The sequence below is a fragment of the Urocitellus parryii genome, chromosome 1, assembly GCF_045843805.1.
Source record: "Urocitellus parryii isolate mUroPar1 chromosome 1, mUroPar1.hap1, whole genome shotgun sequence".
NCBI classification, from domain to species: Eukaryota; Metazoa; Chordata; class Mammalia; order Rodentia; family Sciuridae; genus Urocitellus; species Urocitellus parryii.
In genome coordinates, this window is record NC_135531.1 from 176,333,218 (window position 1) to 176,348,081 (window position 14,864).

At 31.4% G+C, this 14,864-nt stretch overlaps 1 protein-coding gene across 1 annotated transcript in view; it reads left to right on the forward strand.

The window, feature by feature from the left end:
• Positions 1–14,864, forward strand: part of Dpp10 (dipeptidyl peptidase like 10) — a 608,497-nt gene that overhangs the window by 470,643 nt on the left and 122,990 nt on the right. Inside the window, exons 6-7 of the mRNA XM_026397087.2 lie at positions 2,956–3,008; positions 3,111–3,192. Of these exons, the coding sequence (XP_026252872.2) occupies positions 2,956–3,008; positions 3,111–3,192 (135 nt within the window). The remainder of the gene's footprint in view (positions 1–2,955; positions 3,009–3,110; positions 3,193–14,864) is intronic.

Below are 14,864 nucleotides of genomic sequence, written 5' to 3' on the forward strand. Positions count from 1 at the left end.
GTCTCATTGCTTGGTTGGTGGTTCTGTTTTGCCCAAACTGATGCTGCACAGTAACTATTTCTCTTAAGATGGATGTAAGCCTGGAAATCAGGGACAGTGTGTTAGGTATTAATGGATGGGATGAATAGTTTCTTTTTACTCATACATCATGAACACATTTGTCGGCTCTGAAGACCAAGTGCTAACTTGGCAGTCTGCTTTGGCAACAAAACTTTGTGAGACAGAAAAGAATGTTGACGGGGTGGTCATATTTCTTAATTCTTTGTCAGCCAGAGTAGTAGTTTCAAGATTTAAATTTTGTAGTCAGATATGGAAATTTATAGGATGCCAAAATAGGCACCAGGAGGTGATATTTTTTGCTTCTCTTATCTCTGAGAGTGAAGGCGATCTCAGAATTAAGTGTTTGAAAAAGAATGGGAGGATGAGCCTTATTATAAAACACAACACTGTAACAAATGAGAAAGTCTGAATTTCAAAGCAAAGAGAGAACATTACTACTACTTGGCCAAAGATGTGACCAATCATGTTTAATTGAAGCTATTATTGCAGCAAGAAGAAATAACAATTTGACTGCTAGGGAGTGTTAATTGTCAGCATTATAATATTTGTGCCATGTGTGCATCCACACTAGGAATAAAAGAGGCTTATGTAATTATATACTGAAAGATAAAAGTATCAATATAAATCCTGGAAATAATAACATAAAAACATAGCTAGGTAAAGAAAAATATTCTTAACTAGATTCACATGTCTTCCAAGAAAAATGATTTTTATGGAAATATAGCATGCTCATCACTTTTTTTTTCTAATGTCTCTTTATCTATTCTCTTCATTTTCTCTCTATTACAGTATTTCTTCTTCTTTAATATAGTGTTTTTTTTTGTTATTTACTATGGTTGTATGTTCCAGATTTTATTTCCCTGTGCAATGGGTGTTTTAATCCTTGGGAAAATGACCTTTGAAAAGAAACAGGATTCTTTAAGAATAATAATGAAATATCTTGAAGATTATTTACTTGAAACCAACCATTTGATATATCATTTATAACCATTACTGGGAAGGGGTGGGAAGTACTATCCCACTTTGTCTTAACCAGCAAACCCTAGAACATACGTGGATTTTTTTTCCTCATTAGAACATATTACTTGACAAATATCAATTAAGTGTTTCATGTAAATATGAACCTGAGCTAGAAAATGTGAAAAATGCAAATGTAACACATATTTGCACCTGATAACCTTCTAGCGGGAAAGAGACACACTTAAAATATGTATATATTTATACTAGAGTTTAGAAGTATCCTAAGAGTCAGACAGTAAACTGTGAGAGAAATGGAGTCCAGTTGAGGAGATTGTTATGAGCTCCCTTCAGGGGCTATTTTATAAGGTGGGAAAATGCCTATGTCAGTTAAGGCAGCCTTGGACTAAAGGACAAACAAAGCAGAAAACTTTCAGGATGTATATACAGAATTCTCCTAATTTGCTTGGAGTGTAGACTAGGTAAACTGAGGACAGGAAAACACGAAGAAGCTAAAAAAGCAAAATCCTTGAACGCTGAATCAAAATGTCTGAATTTTATTTTTTTACTTTTCATGTTTTTATTATTGTTATTGCTATAAATAATAGTGGGGTTCATTTTTGACACAGTTGCACATGTATGGAAGATACTTTCTGTGCCTAGTATTTCCTCCCTCCTTCCCCTTCTGCCCCATCCCATCATTTACTCCACTGGCTTTTCCTGCATTCATATATTGTTCTTGTAAATTGGTGCTTTAAGGGTACACACAATGGTGGAGTTCACCGGGGTACATCCATGCACACAACATAATATGGCCAATCTCATTTTGCTGTTCTTCCCCTTTCCTTCCCCTCCTCCTCTCAACCACCTATCTCCATTCTCTGATCTCCTTTACATTTTCATGGTGTCCCTCCTTCCCTCCATGCCATTTTACGGTAATTTCCACATATGAGAGAAAACACTTAACCTTTGACTTTCAGAGTCTGAATTATTATTAATTATTTAATAATGATATTATTAATATCATTTAGCATGACATTCTCTATCTCCATCCATTCACCAGCAAATGCTGTGATTTCATTCTTTTTGATGGTTGAGAATAATTTCATTGTGTACATATGCTACATTTTCTTTATCCACTCAATTGTAGACTGGCACCTAGGCTGGTTCCATACTGTGGCTATTGCAAACTATGTTGATATAAACATGGATGTGGCTCTATCACTACAGTGTGCTGATTTGGGGGATAAATACCAAGAAGACATATAGCTGGATCACATGGTAGTTTCAATCCTGTCTTTTGAGGAATATCTATGATGCTTACCAAAATGGTCATACCAGTTTGCAGTCCCATCCACAGTGTATGATTGTACAATTTTCTTCACACCCTCACCATTATTATTATTATTATTATTATTATTATTATTATTTGTATTCTTGACAATTGCCATTCTAACTGGAATGAGATAAAAATCTCAATGTAGTTTTCATTTTAATTTCCCTGATTGCTAGGGATGTTGAACATTTTTTCATACATTTGTTGTCCATTTGTATTTCTTCATTTGAAAATGTCTTCTGTTCATTTTTTGATTGGATTTTTTGCACAGAAGTCATCTAAAGTGGATCAAAGACCTATGAATTAGACCAGAAACTTTGTAACTGCTAGATAAACTTTATTTTACAGGCTGTGGATGTCATTGAATATTTTGAGTAAGAAAGTAATCTAATCACAATTATTCTAAGGTTGGCAATTATACTCTGAAATATAGAGGACTGAAAAAAGTATAGGATCAATGGTAAAAAGAAGAGGCAATGAACTCCTAAACTAGAATATTTCATTTTTAGATTTCTTTTTTATATCTGGATTTTATATTATTTTATTAAAATGAAGTCTTTATTCTAAACTAGAGTCAACAATTCTTTTCTTTTTTATTTCAGATTTTCCATTATTCATATACTGCTTCATATGTGATTTACAACATACACACAAGGTAAGTTCTTTGAGTTTCTGATTTTTTCCTAAGCAAATATTCAGCTTAATTGTTGGTGTAGATGTCCACTTGTTCACGTAAAAATATTCACATATTTTCAAGGGAAGTTTGGGAGCTAAATCCTCCAGAAGTAGAGGACTCCGTCTTGCAATATGCAGCCTGGGGTGTCCAAGGGCAGCAGCTGGTAAGAAGAGGCATCGGTATGCACCGAGCCCTATCAATCATTGCTCTATGAAGCATGTTTACAGATATCATTTCCTTGCAATATAATCATCCTGTTTCTCTAAACTTCTTTATATCTTTTGAGTATTTTAGCTTAAGAATATAACAAATGATACTAGTATTATTCAACAGTTAATTTATAAACCAAAAGGTTTTTCAACTATTGTATAACTAAACCTAGAAGATGTTCAAGGATATTAGGGCCTAGTCCTGGGCAATTTCTATTACCTAATATTGTCAATTTTTATGCAAAACTCAAAGGATTATTTATTTTTAAAACTTTATTCCAAAACTTATAAGAATTGTCTAATATTCTTTTGAGAGGTATTTTTTTCACCAACTGCATTTTAAATATAACAAACTTAAAAGAGAATTAGTGATATAAAAAGAAGCTTAAACAAAATAATATTCCTACACCTGTCTTATGGTGCCCATATAAAGAATTTCCCAAGGGAACACTGGTCACGGAATAGTCTGGTTACTTATATGGTACATGCATACTCAAATGTACTAAGCATTAGCAAACTGATTTGAAAATTGTCCAAGTGTGTTTATCTGTCAGCACCCACAAGAGTTCTCTTTTCTCCATATCCTTAACAATACCTAGTTTTACCAGATTTTTTAATATTTGTAACTTTATATTTAAATGCTAATGTTTGTTACTTTATAATATACCAAATTTAAAATGTATTTGCTTCTTCTATTTGGATGTTAGTGTTTCTGTTTTGTTTTCTAATGTAAACACTAAAGTCTATAGAATACTCCCTATGTTTAATCTTTATTTAAAACATTTGATTGCAGTAGTATCTAAATAAGATCTAATTGTAGTAATTTTGAATATCTAGTATTTTTTAAGGATTTATTACTGAAATTTTTAATTTACAAAAATATTAAATTGGTGCTAAAGCTAATTTTTAGTGTTCAGAAATATGTCTTTATAATATTGACTTTGAAATTGATGAGACTTGCTTTATGGTTTGGTAGAGGTTATTATACATGTTTCCCATAATTTTCCCATAATTTTATGCTTAAGAAATGCATAAATGAAATATTTATGCATTTCTTAAGCATAGTTTTCTTTATGTACCTATTAGATCAATCTTTATAATTATTCTTCTAGAACTTTTATTTCCTTAGTAATGGTGGTGGATATGTGATTTTTTTTCTTTCTTTAGAGTTCTGTCAATTTTGTATTATTTAATTTCAGCTAATCTTTTTTTAAGAGGGAGAGAGTTTCAACCTGACAAATAATCACAGTGAAATTACATTCTTGATACTTTAATCAATATGTATTTAGCCTATTTATCTTAGTAATTTAGTAATTATTTTAGAGTGATACTATGGATTGAACCCAGTGAGGAGCTTTAACCACTGAAATATACCCCAGTCTTTTTAAAAATTTTAATTTTATCTTTAGACAGGCTCTCACTAAATTGTTCAAGCTGCCCTTAAACTTATGATTATCCTGTCTCAGCCTGGAATGTTGCTGGGATTACAGGAGTGCACCACTGCATGGGGCTATCTTTGGTGATTCTGATTGCACAACCCTTAAAGAATCCTTTAATGGAGTTTCTAGATTTTTTAAAAAACATTAGAATTGCTACATACACTACAATTGGGTGGTTGGTATTTATTTCTTATTTTCTGTGGGTCTTGATTTATAAAGAGCAATATGTAAACCATCATATCATCATAATTGTTTTGAAAATATAACCATTTCACTTAATAAGGCATACATAATTTTAATTCTATTTCATAAATTTAAAAAAAAATATTTTCTTAAGCTTATTGGCCAAAATAGGGAAGTGGGGCAATACATTTCTTATCACAAGAGGGGAATAGAATGATATACTGTTATTATTTAATGCTTATTTTCATTGGAAAATATTCTGGATCCTGAAATAATCTGAAAGTACCTAAGCCTCAGATGTGGTCTCTCTAAGAGTGTTTGGTCACATGACCTTGGGTAAGTTATTTTTCCTCTTGGTAGCCAATCTGCATCCTCAGTAAAATGAGATCATTTGAAATATTATACTGGTCTAATTTGATAAAGTTCAAAAAAATTTTACAGTCATTGGTTAAAAAACACTGCAGAATATGCAAGATTGGAAGTGAATTGAGGAGTAATGTACTATAACATTTTTGTTCATTTTTCAAAGTTATAGCTTATACTCTGAATATTAGATTAGTGTTTGATATAGGAAATAGTTTTGACCTAGAGACTTCCATTTTTTCTTGGTGGAGACATTCCTTTAATGTTTAATCTTAGTGTTAAATAGAATATTAAAATTAACACCTACTTATAATGTAAAAAAGAATCAATCATAAAATAAATTATGGCTATCCCTGATATTAAATTTGCCCCATATTTAATATAGTTCTATGTGCTTAGACCAAAGGAACATTTGAAAATCGTAGCTCCTTTAAAATACTGAAAAATGCATATACACAGTTTATAGACATTATATTTGAAGTCATTTCAAAGTTTATGGTTGTTTTTTTATAAAAAAAATCTACAGAATTCCTGTATTCACTATCATTTCAACACTAAATGAATGCATAGTTGAATAAATAATTATGAATAAAAGCCAATGATATAAAATGAAAACATAAACACAATGGTTTTGATACTATATAGTATAGGTCATATGTTTGCCTTTATCATTTGTGTATATATTTAGAGAAAATTGAAAAGAATATATTCAATCTACATCTGGAGGACTCTCTCTCAAGTCTATACATCATAATATTCCTGCAAAGTGTCATTAGAGGTCATAGCAGTTCAACTAGATGTGATGATGCATATTTGATTCAGAGAAATCAGGTAATCAGTGTGTTCTGGGACAGTGGTGAGTGGGACATACAATATAGGTAGGAGCTCTCATTCTACCAGCTTTGCTCTATCTAGTTCTATGAACAGTAGAGCTGACCCATTGGGCCAGGCAAATTCAAAGTTAAAAAAATTCCAGAACCCAGAAACCAATACAATTTCACTTTCCTATTAATAGAGAGTCCTTTGGAAATATTTAAAACTTTAGCTAGATTTAAATGACTTTTACTCTCCAAGCCTGAGAGAAATACACACCTATGCCAAAATAGTTGCATTATTAGCGATTGTTTTTGATTTGTTATGTTTTTATATATTCAAGAAAACTACAGAAAGTGCTGAAAATACAAAAACTCTAGGTCTTTCCATAATATTGCAAGTAAATGGATTTTGACTTCAGTGATTGCTAGCTATCAAAATTGAGAATTCTTTAATCTTTAAAGTTGAGATGATAGCCTTACTTTACTAATAATTTTTGGAAGGTTAATGTATTCTTGTAGATATAAAACACTGAATATAATTTTTAAAAAATTTTTTGCTTTTCATGTATTTTTTAAAAAACTATATGAATTTTAATAGTTTAGGGAATTTTAGTGTCATGTATTGAGGAGTATCAAACCTTAGTTCTTTGTAACTTTATAATGACATTTGCAAAATCCTTTGGGAAATTTGGGGAAGAAATCAGTATTTATCAGGGCTTTATTTTGTGTGTATTCAAACATGAATTTAATAAAATAAAGCATGTATCTTTATAAATTGCCAATGATATATTTCATGTGAGTATGATGGGCTTTGTCAATATTCATAGTCACCAAAAAACACAGTATGATTTTATTAGAGATGAGTCATTACAATACTTTAAACAGTTTCACATTAAATAAATTGAAGAGTTCTATAGTGTTTGCTAACTAGAGATAATTAATTTCTTATTCTTAATTTTCAGTTTCTACCCTTAACTTGCTATAAAAAAGATCCTAGTGGTAAGAAATCCTGGTGGTAAGAGAAGAATTGTGAAGGATTCACATAATTTATGATTTTAAAAAAGGCTTAAGTAAGAATTCAAATGACTTAATAGAATTTCCCATGAAATGTAAAGGAAAACAATTTTGATGGGGTATATTAAGTGGGGCAAAATAATCTGAAGTAATACAAAAAACATGCATTATTCAGAGAAGATAGTAAGTAGACACATTAGCTGTAACAAATGTTTTATAAAAAGAAATGTTTTGGGAGAGGATACTAGTCAGATGTGGAGTGGAAGTACCAGAAATCTGTCTCCCCTGCTAGGTAGCATTTATACCAGTAGACACATTATTATTGAAGTCTCTAGAATCTATTTGAAGTTTCCAACTTCCATGCAAAGGCTTGAATGTAATTTGTAGTTAATTTCAGTTTATTTCTGATCTCAGCTCAGCAGTTGCTATATTTTACCAACCCTGTCCTGTGGCAGCTGTTCCTGAGATACCCAGCTCCTGGAAACCAGGGTTGACAAAAAGGTTCATACAATCCAAATACTGGACATTTGTGTTCTTTGTGTTCACTTAAGATAGAATTACAGACACAGGTCCAAGCACCCATTTTCTCAATCTCTTCACCACCATTACTGCAAGCCCATCTTCTCTTCCCCTCTTCAATTTCCACTTTTTCCCATTTTAGAAGCCATTCATTAAGTAGTTTGGCAATTAAAAGCAACTTAATATATGAGAAAATATGGAGAAAAAATGGGAAAAAAACCACTGGAAAATATGAGAAAGTCACTGTGCATGCATAAGGAAAGATAAGATCTGAGAAAACTTTAATTTCACACTGAGGATAATTCTTTGCATGTATAAAGCCTGCAATAAATAAACAAATAAGTAAATACAAATGAAATAAAAATAGCAGCAAACCATGGGTAAAAAGTATCTGATTTCTGTAGATATTAAATTGTAAGATCAAATGTCCATTTCTCTATAAAAAGTCTCAAAGAATAAGCAACTGGGAAATACAATCTTAGGGAAAAAAATGACAAAATTGCTAAATGAGATCAGGTTTTAGACCTACTAAATGAAGACTAAAATTGCATCTTAAAGATATCCAAAGTAACAGAAGGTGTGGAGACACCGAAAAGCATGATTAACAAGATATAAATGTCAATAAAAAGATAAAGAGCCTAGGAGATAACCAAAGGCAAATTGTAAAGGCAAAAAATGCAACAATGGAAATGAAAAATTCACTAGAAGAATGCAGGACTTATTTGAGCAGGCATAAAAATCAGTGAATTTGCAATAAGATATTTGAAACCACTGAGTCTCAGAAGCCTAATAAAAAAAAGAGTTTGGAAAAATGTATAGAATCTAGATGAACGTGGTGGTGCACTCCTATAATTCCAGCACCTTGGGGGGCTAAGGCACAGGGATCACGAGTTCAAAGCCAGCCTCAACAAAAGTGAGACACTAAGCAACTCAGTGAGACCCTGTCTCTAAATAAAATACAAAATAGGGCTGGAGATGTGGCTCAGTGGTCAAGCCCCCCTGAGTTCAATCCTGGTACCACCCACTCCCCCAAAATGTATAGAATCTTAGGGATGGCAAAAAGTAAGCATCAAAAATATGCATTATGAGAGTGTCAGAAGCAAAAGAGAGAGAAAGAATCATAGAGATGATTTGAAGAAATAATGGCCAAATATTTCTAAATTTTAAAAAAGACAAAAATTAAATATTGGAGAAGCTCAACAACTTCAAATAAGATGAACTCAGAGAAACACAACAAGATACATTATAATCAAACTGTCAAAAGTCAAAGTAACAGTAAAGTAACATATATAGAGAAGAGATTCAAAACTGGAAGACAGATTAAGGCATTCACAGATAAGTAAAACTAGTGGAAGTAAACACCAGATCTGACCTTCAAGAATTGCTAAAGGGAATACGTCACAATCAACTCCACTATTATGGATAACTACAGTGCACTAATAAAATAATAGTTGCTAAAGGGAATCCAATTTGTTTAAATGAAAGGAAACTAGACAGTAACTCAAAGCAATATAAATACGTTAACAATTATAAAAGCTAATAATATTATTGAAACAAATATTTGTAACTACATTTTTGTTCTCTATATGATTTAAGAAGTTAATACATTAAAAGTTCTTCATCTAAAAGTCATTATTATTTTAGCACTGGTTTTGTAACTCTACATTTTATTTTTGCCAATATTTAAGAGATTAATGCACTAAAAACTAATTATTGATATTTTGGGACACAGCATAAAAATGCATAGCTTTGTGATATCAATAACTGAAATAAGTGGGCAGAGCTCTAAATCAGTATAGTTTTTGCATGTTATTGAAGTTAATCTGATGTAAATTAAAGTTAGTTATAACTTTAGGGCATTATATGTAATCATCAAGGTAACAGCAAAGAAAATAGTAATAGGATATACATAAAAGGATATGAGAAAGAAATTAAAATATTCCACCAAACTTAAAAGTATACTAATGTAGGAAGTTAGGGTCAAAGCCTATAGGGTATATAGGAGAGAAATAGAAAAATGTAAGTAGCTTAAATTCTCTAGCCACCAACAAGATAGAGATTGGCAGATTGGATTAAAAAACAGTAAGAATTTACTTTGAAAGAGTTAATCAAACACACCACTAGGTTGGGAGTGAAAGGATAAAAAAAATAGATTTCATGCAAGTAGTAACTAAAACAGAGCAATAGAGTGATCCATGTTAGACTGAAACTTCTGAAATGGTGAATACCAAATAAAAATAGAATTTAAATAAAGAAAGGTTACAAGAGACAAATTATACATTAATCAACAAAGTGAGAAGTTATAACAATTGCAAATATTTCTATGTCAACAATGGGTCATTAAAGTATATGAAACAAAAGTTATATAATTAAAGACAAAATTTAATACTTCTATAAAATATTTGGTGATGATTTCAATACCTTATTCTCAACAAGTAGAACAAACAGATAGAAAATAAGGTGAAAAATTACAAAACTTAACCCAATAAACCAGACAGATCTAGCATGGGTGCACAGAACATTATACCTGACAACATTGCACTCATTTTTCTCAAGTGCATACTGGATATTCTCCAGGACGAACTATATTTTATGATACATATTAAGTTGCAGTATATTTTAAAAGACAAGTTTTATACAAAGGATTTTCTCTGATCACACCAGGATAAAGTCGGAAATCAACAATAGAAAGCAAAATGGAAATTCACAAAATTTTGGAAATTAAATAAAACTCTCTCAAACAACTGGTTAAAGAAAAAAAAGTCACAGGGGAATTTAGAAAATACTTAGAGATTAATGAAAATTAAAGAATTGTATACCCAAATTTATTGAATACAGTAAAATGAGTGCTAAAAGGGAGATAATTATAAATGCTTAGTGTTACAAAAGGACTTGTGCCTTGTCCCTCCCAAATTCAAATGCTGAAGATGACTGGTGGTGCATTGGAGATAGAAGTTTTAGGAGGTATTGAAGGTTAAATGCAATCTTAATCCAAAAGTATTGAGGTATTATAAGAAATGGAGAGAGCTTTCCTTATGTTTTTCTCTTGCTTTCACTCTTGTGTTTCTCTATGTTCTCAGAGGAAACAAGAGGTGAGGACAAAGCAACTTCTGAACACCAATCAGAAAGTCTTCATCAGAAATTCAAATGTGTTGACCTTGATCATGGACTTTTCAACCTCCAGACTCTGGAAAGAAATAAAAAGAATGTGTATGTGTGTGTGTGTGTGTGTGTGTGTGTGTGTGTGAGAGAGAGAGAGAGAGAGAGAGAGAGAGAGAGAGAGAGAGAGAGAAAGAGAGAGAATCAGAAGAAAACAACTGATTTTAGAAAAGTAAAATTAATTGTAAGTACTATAAGCACTTATACACCAATGAATTTGGTAATAAATGGAATAAACAAATTTCTATAAACACAAAACCCACCCAAGTGAAATTTCCTAAAAGCAAAAATTCTGAATATACCTATTACAACTATGTATATTTAATTAGTAATAAAAATATAATAAAAAGCACAAAGACTTGACTGGTATGCACTGTTAAACATTTAAAGTACTAACACAAATTCTCTTCAAGCTTTTACAAAACATTGAATAGGAAGGAACTCATTCTATAATGCCATCATTACCCTGATATTGATGCGAGATAGAAATTTCACAGTATAGGAAAACTACAGATCAATACCACTTATGTAGATATGAAGTTTCTCCCAAAAACTAATAGGTTAGATAATACAAGAAAATTTAGAGGTAAATGATGAGGTTTTGAGAGCCTTAACTTAAGTCAGTTCATTAATTCACTTGAATTAATCTACTGGGTGGTCATTGTAGGTAGGTAGGGTGTGCCTGTAGGAAGTAGGTCGCTCAGGTTTGCCTTTGAGATGTCTATATTTTCTCCCTGACAAGCTGAGCTCTCTCTGTGCTTCCTGTTTGGTAATGTCCTAAGCTGCTTTCCTTCTCTACAACCCTCCACCCATATGTTCTACCTCACTTTGGGCCCAGAGCAATAGAGTGATCCATATTAGACTGAAATTTCTGAAACGGTGAACACCAAATAAAGTTTTTATCCCTTAAAATTGTCCTTGTTAGGTCATTCAATCACATCAAGAAAAAGCTGACTAAAATATGTTATAAACCTTGATGTAAAAATTCTCAAGAAAGCCTAGCAAAACATATTTAACAGTTTATTAAAAGGATGATACAACATGATCAAGTGGGATGTATGCCCCAAATTCAAGCACAGTTCCACCCATGAAAACTGATGGATGTAATATGCCATAATAATGGAATGGAGGAAAAAAAACATATACTCACCTAAATTGATACAATTGAAACAATTAATAAAATTCAACAACATCTTGCAGGATGAGAATATTCAACAAACTGGGATCATAAGGAAATACCTCAGATAAATAAAATCCATACATTAAAAAAATCCACAAGGATTATCATTATCAGAAGTGAAGAACAGAAAGCTTTTCCTCTGAGATTAGAAATATGGAAAGAATGATATCTTTTGGCAATTATATTCCCCATAGTACTGGAAAAAGCCTAGCAGAAGAAATTAAGCAAAAAAATGAAATAAAAGGTATCTGACTGAAGTGAAAGAAATAAAATTATCTCTGATTATAAATATTTTGATCTTCTAGAGAAATCTAAAGATTTCACATATCCTAAAACATTTAGAACTATTAAATACATTCAGCAAAGAATCAAAATAAAAAGTCAACACAGATAAATCAGTGGCCAGTGTATGCACTAACAATAAGGAATTTGAAATGGACATTAATAAAACAACTACATTCATGATAGCATAAAAAATAAAATACTTCAGATAAGTTGGTCAGACTTTTACACTGAAAACTAATAGATGTTTTCTGAGAGAAATTGTAAGAGTAAAATTAGAAGGCATCCAATTGTCATGGAGTAGAAAAGTTTAACATAGCTATGATTTTAATGTTACTCACTGCAATGTATAGATTTACTGCAAAATGGTACTTTTTGCACAAATAGCAAAGACCATCCTGAAATTCATAAAAAAATCTTAAGGGACTTCAAGTAACTAAAAGTTATTCCTGAAAAATGAAATATTGAAAAAATCACATAGGCCAATGGAATAAACTAGAAAGTAAGAAATAAACTCTCATATCTATGATTTTCAACAAGGGTGCCAGGACCTTAATCAAGATTGAGAGAACAATCTTTTTAACACATGGTACTATGAAAACTGAATATCCACATACAAAAGAATGAAGCCTTATCTAACAACCACATAAAAAATCTAAACCGGACCAATATCTTAGTGGAAGTTGTAAAACTATGAAACAGCTAAAGAAAACATGGTGTAAAAGCTTCAAGATATTGGAAGAAATAAATGAAAAAAAAATCATTTGTCAACAATAACTTGGCTATTATACCAAAGGCCCAAGCATTAAAAAAATTAAATATCATGAAAATTTAAAAAAGGAAAACTTTTGTGTATTATAAATACTATCAACATTAGCATTCCCATATCAGAGAAAACATTTGGCCTTTGTTTTGGGGGGATTGGCTTATTTCTCTTAGCATAATATTCTCCAGCTCCATCCACTTACCATTCTTCTTTAAAGTGGACTAATATTCCATCATATATATGTGCCACATTTTTTTATCCATTCATCTGTTGAAGGGCACTTACGTTGGTTCCATAGTTTAGGTATTATGAATTGAGCTGTTATAAACATTGATGTGACTGAATCACTGGAATTTTGCTGATTTTTAAGTCCTTTGGTCATAAACCAAGAAGTGGGATAGCTGGGTCAAATGGTGGTTCCATTCCAAGTTTGATGAGAAATCTCCATACCACTTTCCAGAGTTGCTACACCAATCTCTAGTTCCATCAGCAAAGTATGAGTGTACATTTTTCCCCACATCCTTGACAACATTTATTGTTGTTTGTATTCTTGGTAATTTCATTCTGTGTGGGGTGAGATGAGAGTAGTTTTGATTTGCATTTCTGTAATTGCTAAAGATGGTGAACACTTTTTCATATATTTGTTTATCAATTTTATTTCTTCTTCTGTGAAGTGTCTGTTCAGTTCCTTAGACTATTTATTGATTGGGTTATTTTATTTATTTATTTATTTATTTTGGTGTTAAGTTTTTTGAGTTCTTTATATATCCTGGAGATTAATGCCCTACCTGAGGTGCATGTGGTAAAGATTTTTTCCCATTCTGTATGATCTGTCTTCATAATGCTGTGGTCAGGGGGTAGCTAGGGAAGAATAGAGTTATTTTAGATTAGGTAGAGGGGACTGAAGGAAAGGGAGATGGTATGGGGGTAGGAATTATAGTAGAATGAATCAGACATTATTACTTTATGTACATATGTAACTGTATGTAACCAGTGAGATTCTACATCATGTATACCAGAAGAATGGAAAATTATACCCCATTATATATAATGTATCGATGTGCATTTTACTCTCATGTATAATTAAAAAAATTTTTTAAAGAATTTTAAAAATACTATCAACAGAATGAAAAGACAATCTATGGAATAGGAGGAAAATATTTTAAAATCTTACCTCTGAAAAATTACTTTTGAAGACATATGAGAAGTTTTTAAAATTTAATAAATATTAGCAAATAACCTGATTCTTATATGGCAGTTGATTTATATGGGCTTTACTACAAAGATGACATATCAATAGTCAATAATTTATAAATAAATCAATATTGCTAAACATTAGGAAAATGCATATCAGAATCAAATGACATACCACCTCTCTCTGATTAAAATGGCTACAATATATTTTTAAAAAACCTGAAATTAACAATTGCTGGTAAGGACACAGAGAAGTAAGAACACTTGTTAAGTATTGGTAGAAATGTATGATGCTATGGAATCAAATTTGTAGTTCATTACAAAATTAAAATAAGGGGCTGGGACATAGCTCAGTTGGTAGAGTGCTTGCCTTGCATGCACAAGGCCCTGGGTTCAATCCCCAGCACTAGGAAAAAAAAGAACAAAATTAAAATAAATTGATAAATTTATCTAGCAACTCTAAATCTGGGTATTAATCCCCCAAAGCTGAAATTAAGATTTGAAAGACATATGTACACTCTTATGTTCATTAAAATGTTATTCTCATTAGCCAACTTGTGGAAAGAATCTAAGTGTCTATAAACAGATAAATAGGAAAAATGTGCTACATGCATAATGTGGAATATTATTGAACTTAAAAAAATAACTATGCAATATACAACAAAGCTGATGAAACCTATGCTCACATGGTAATAAGTGCAAGAAGGCAATA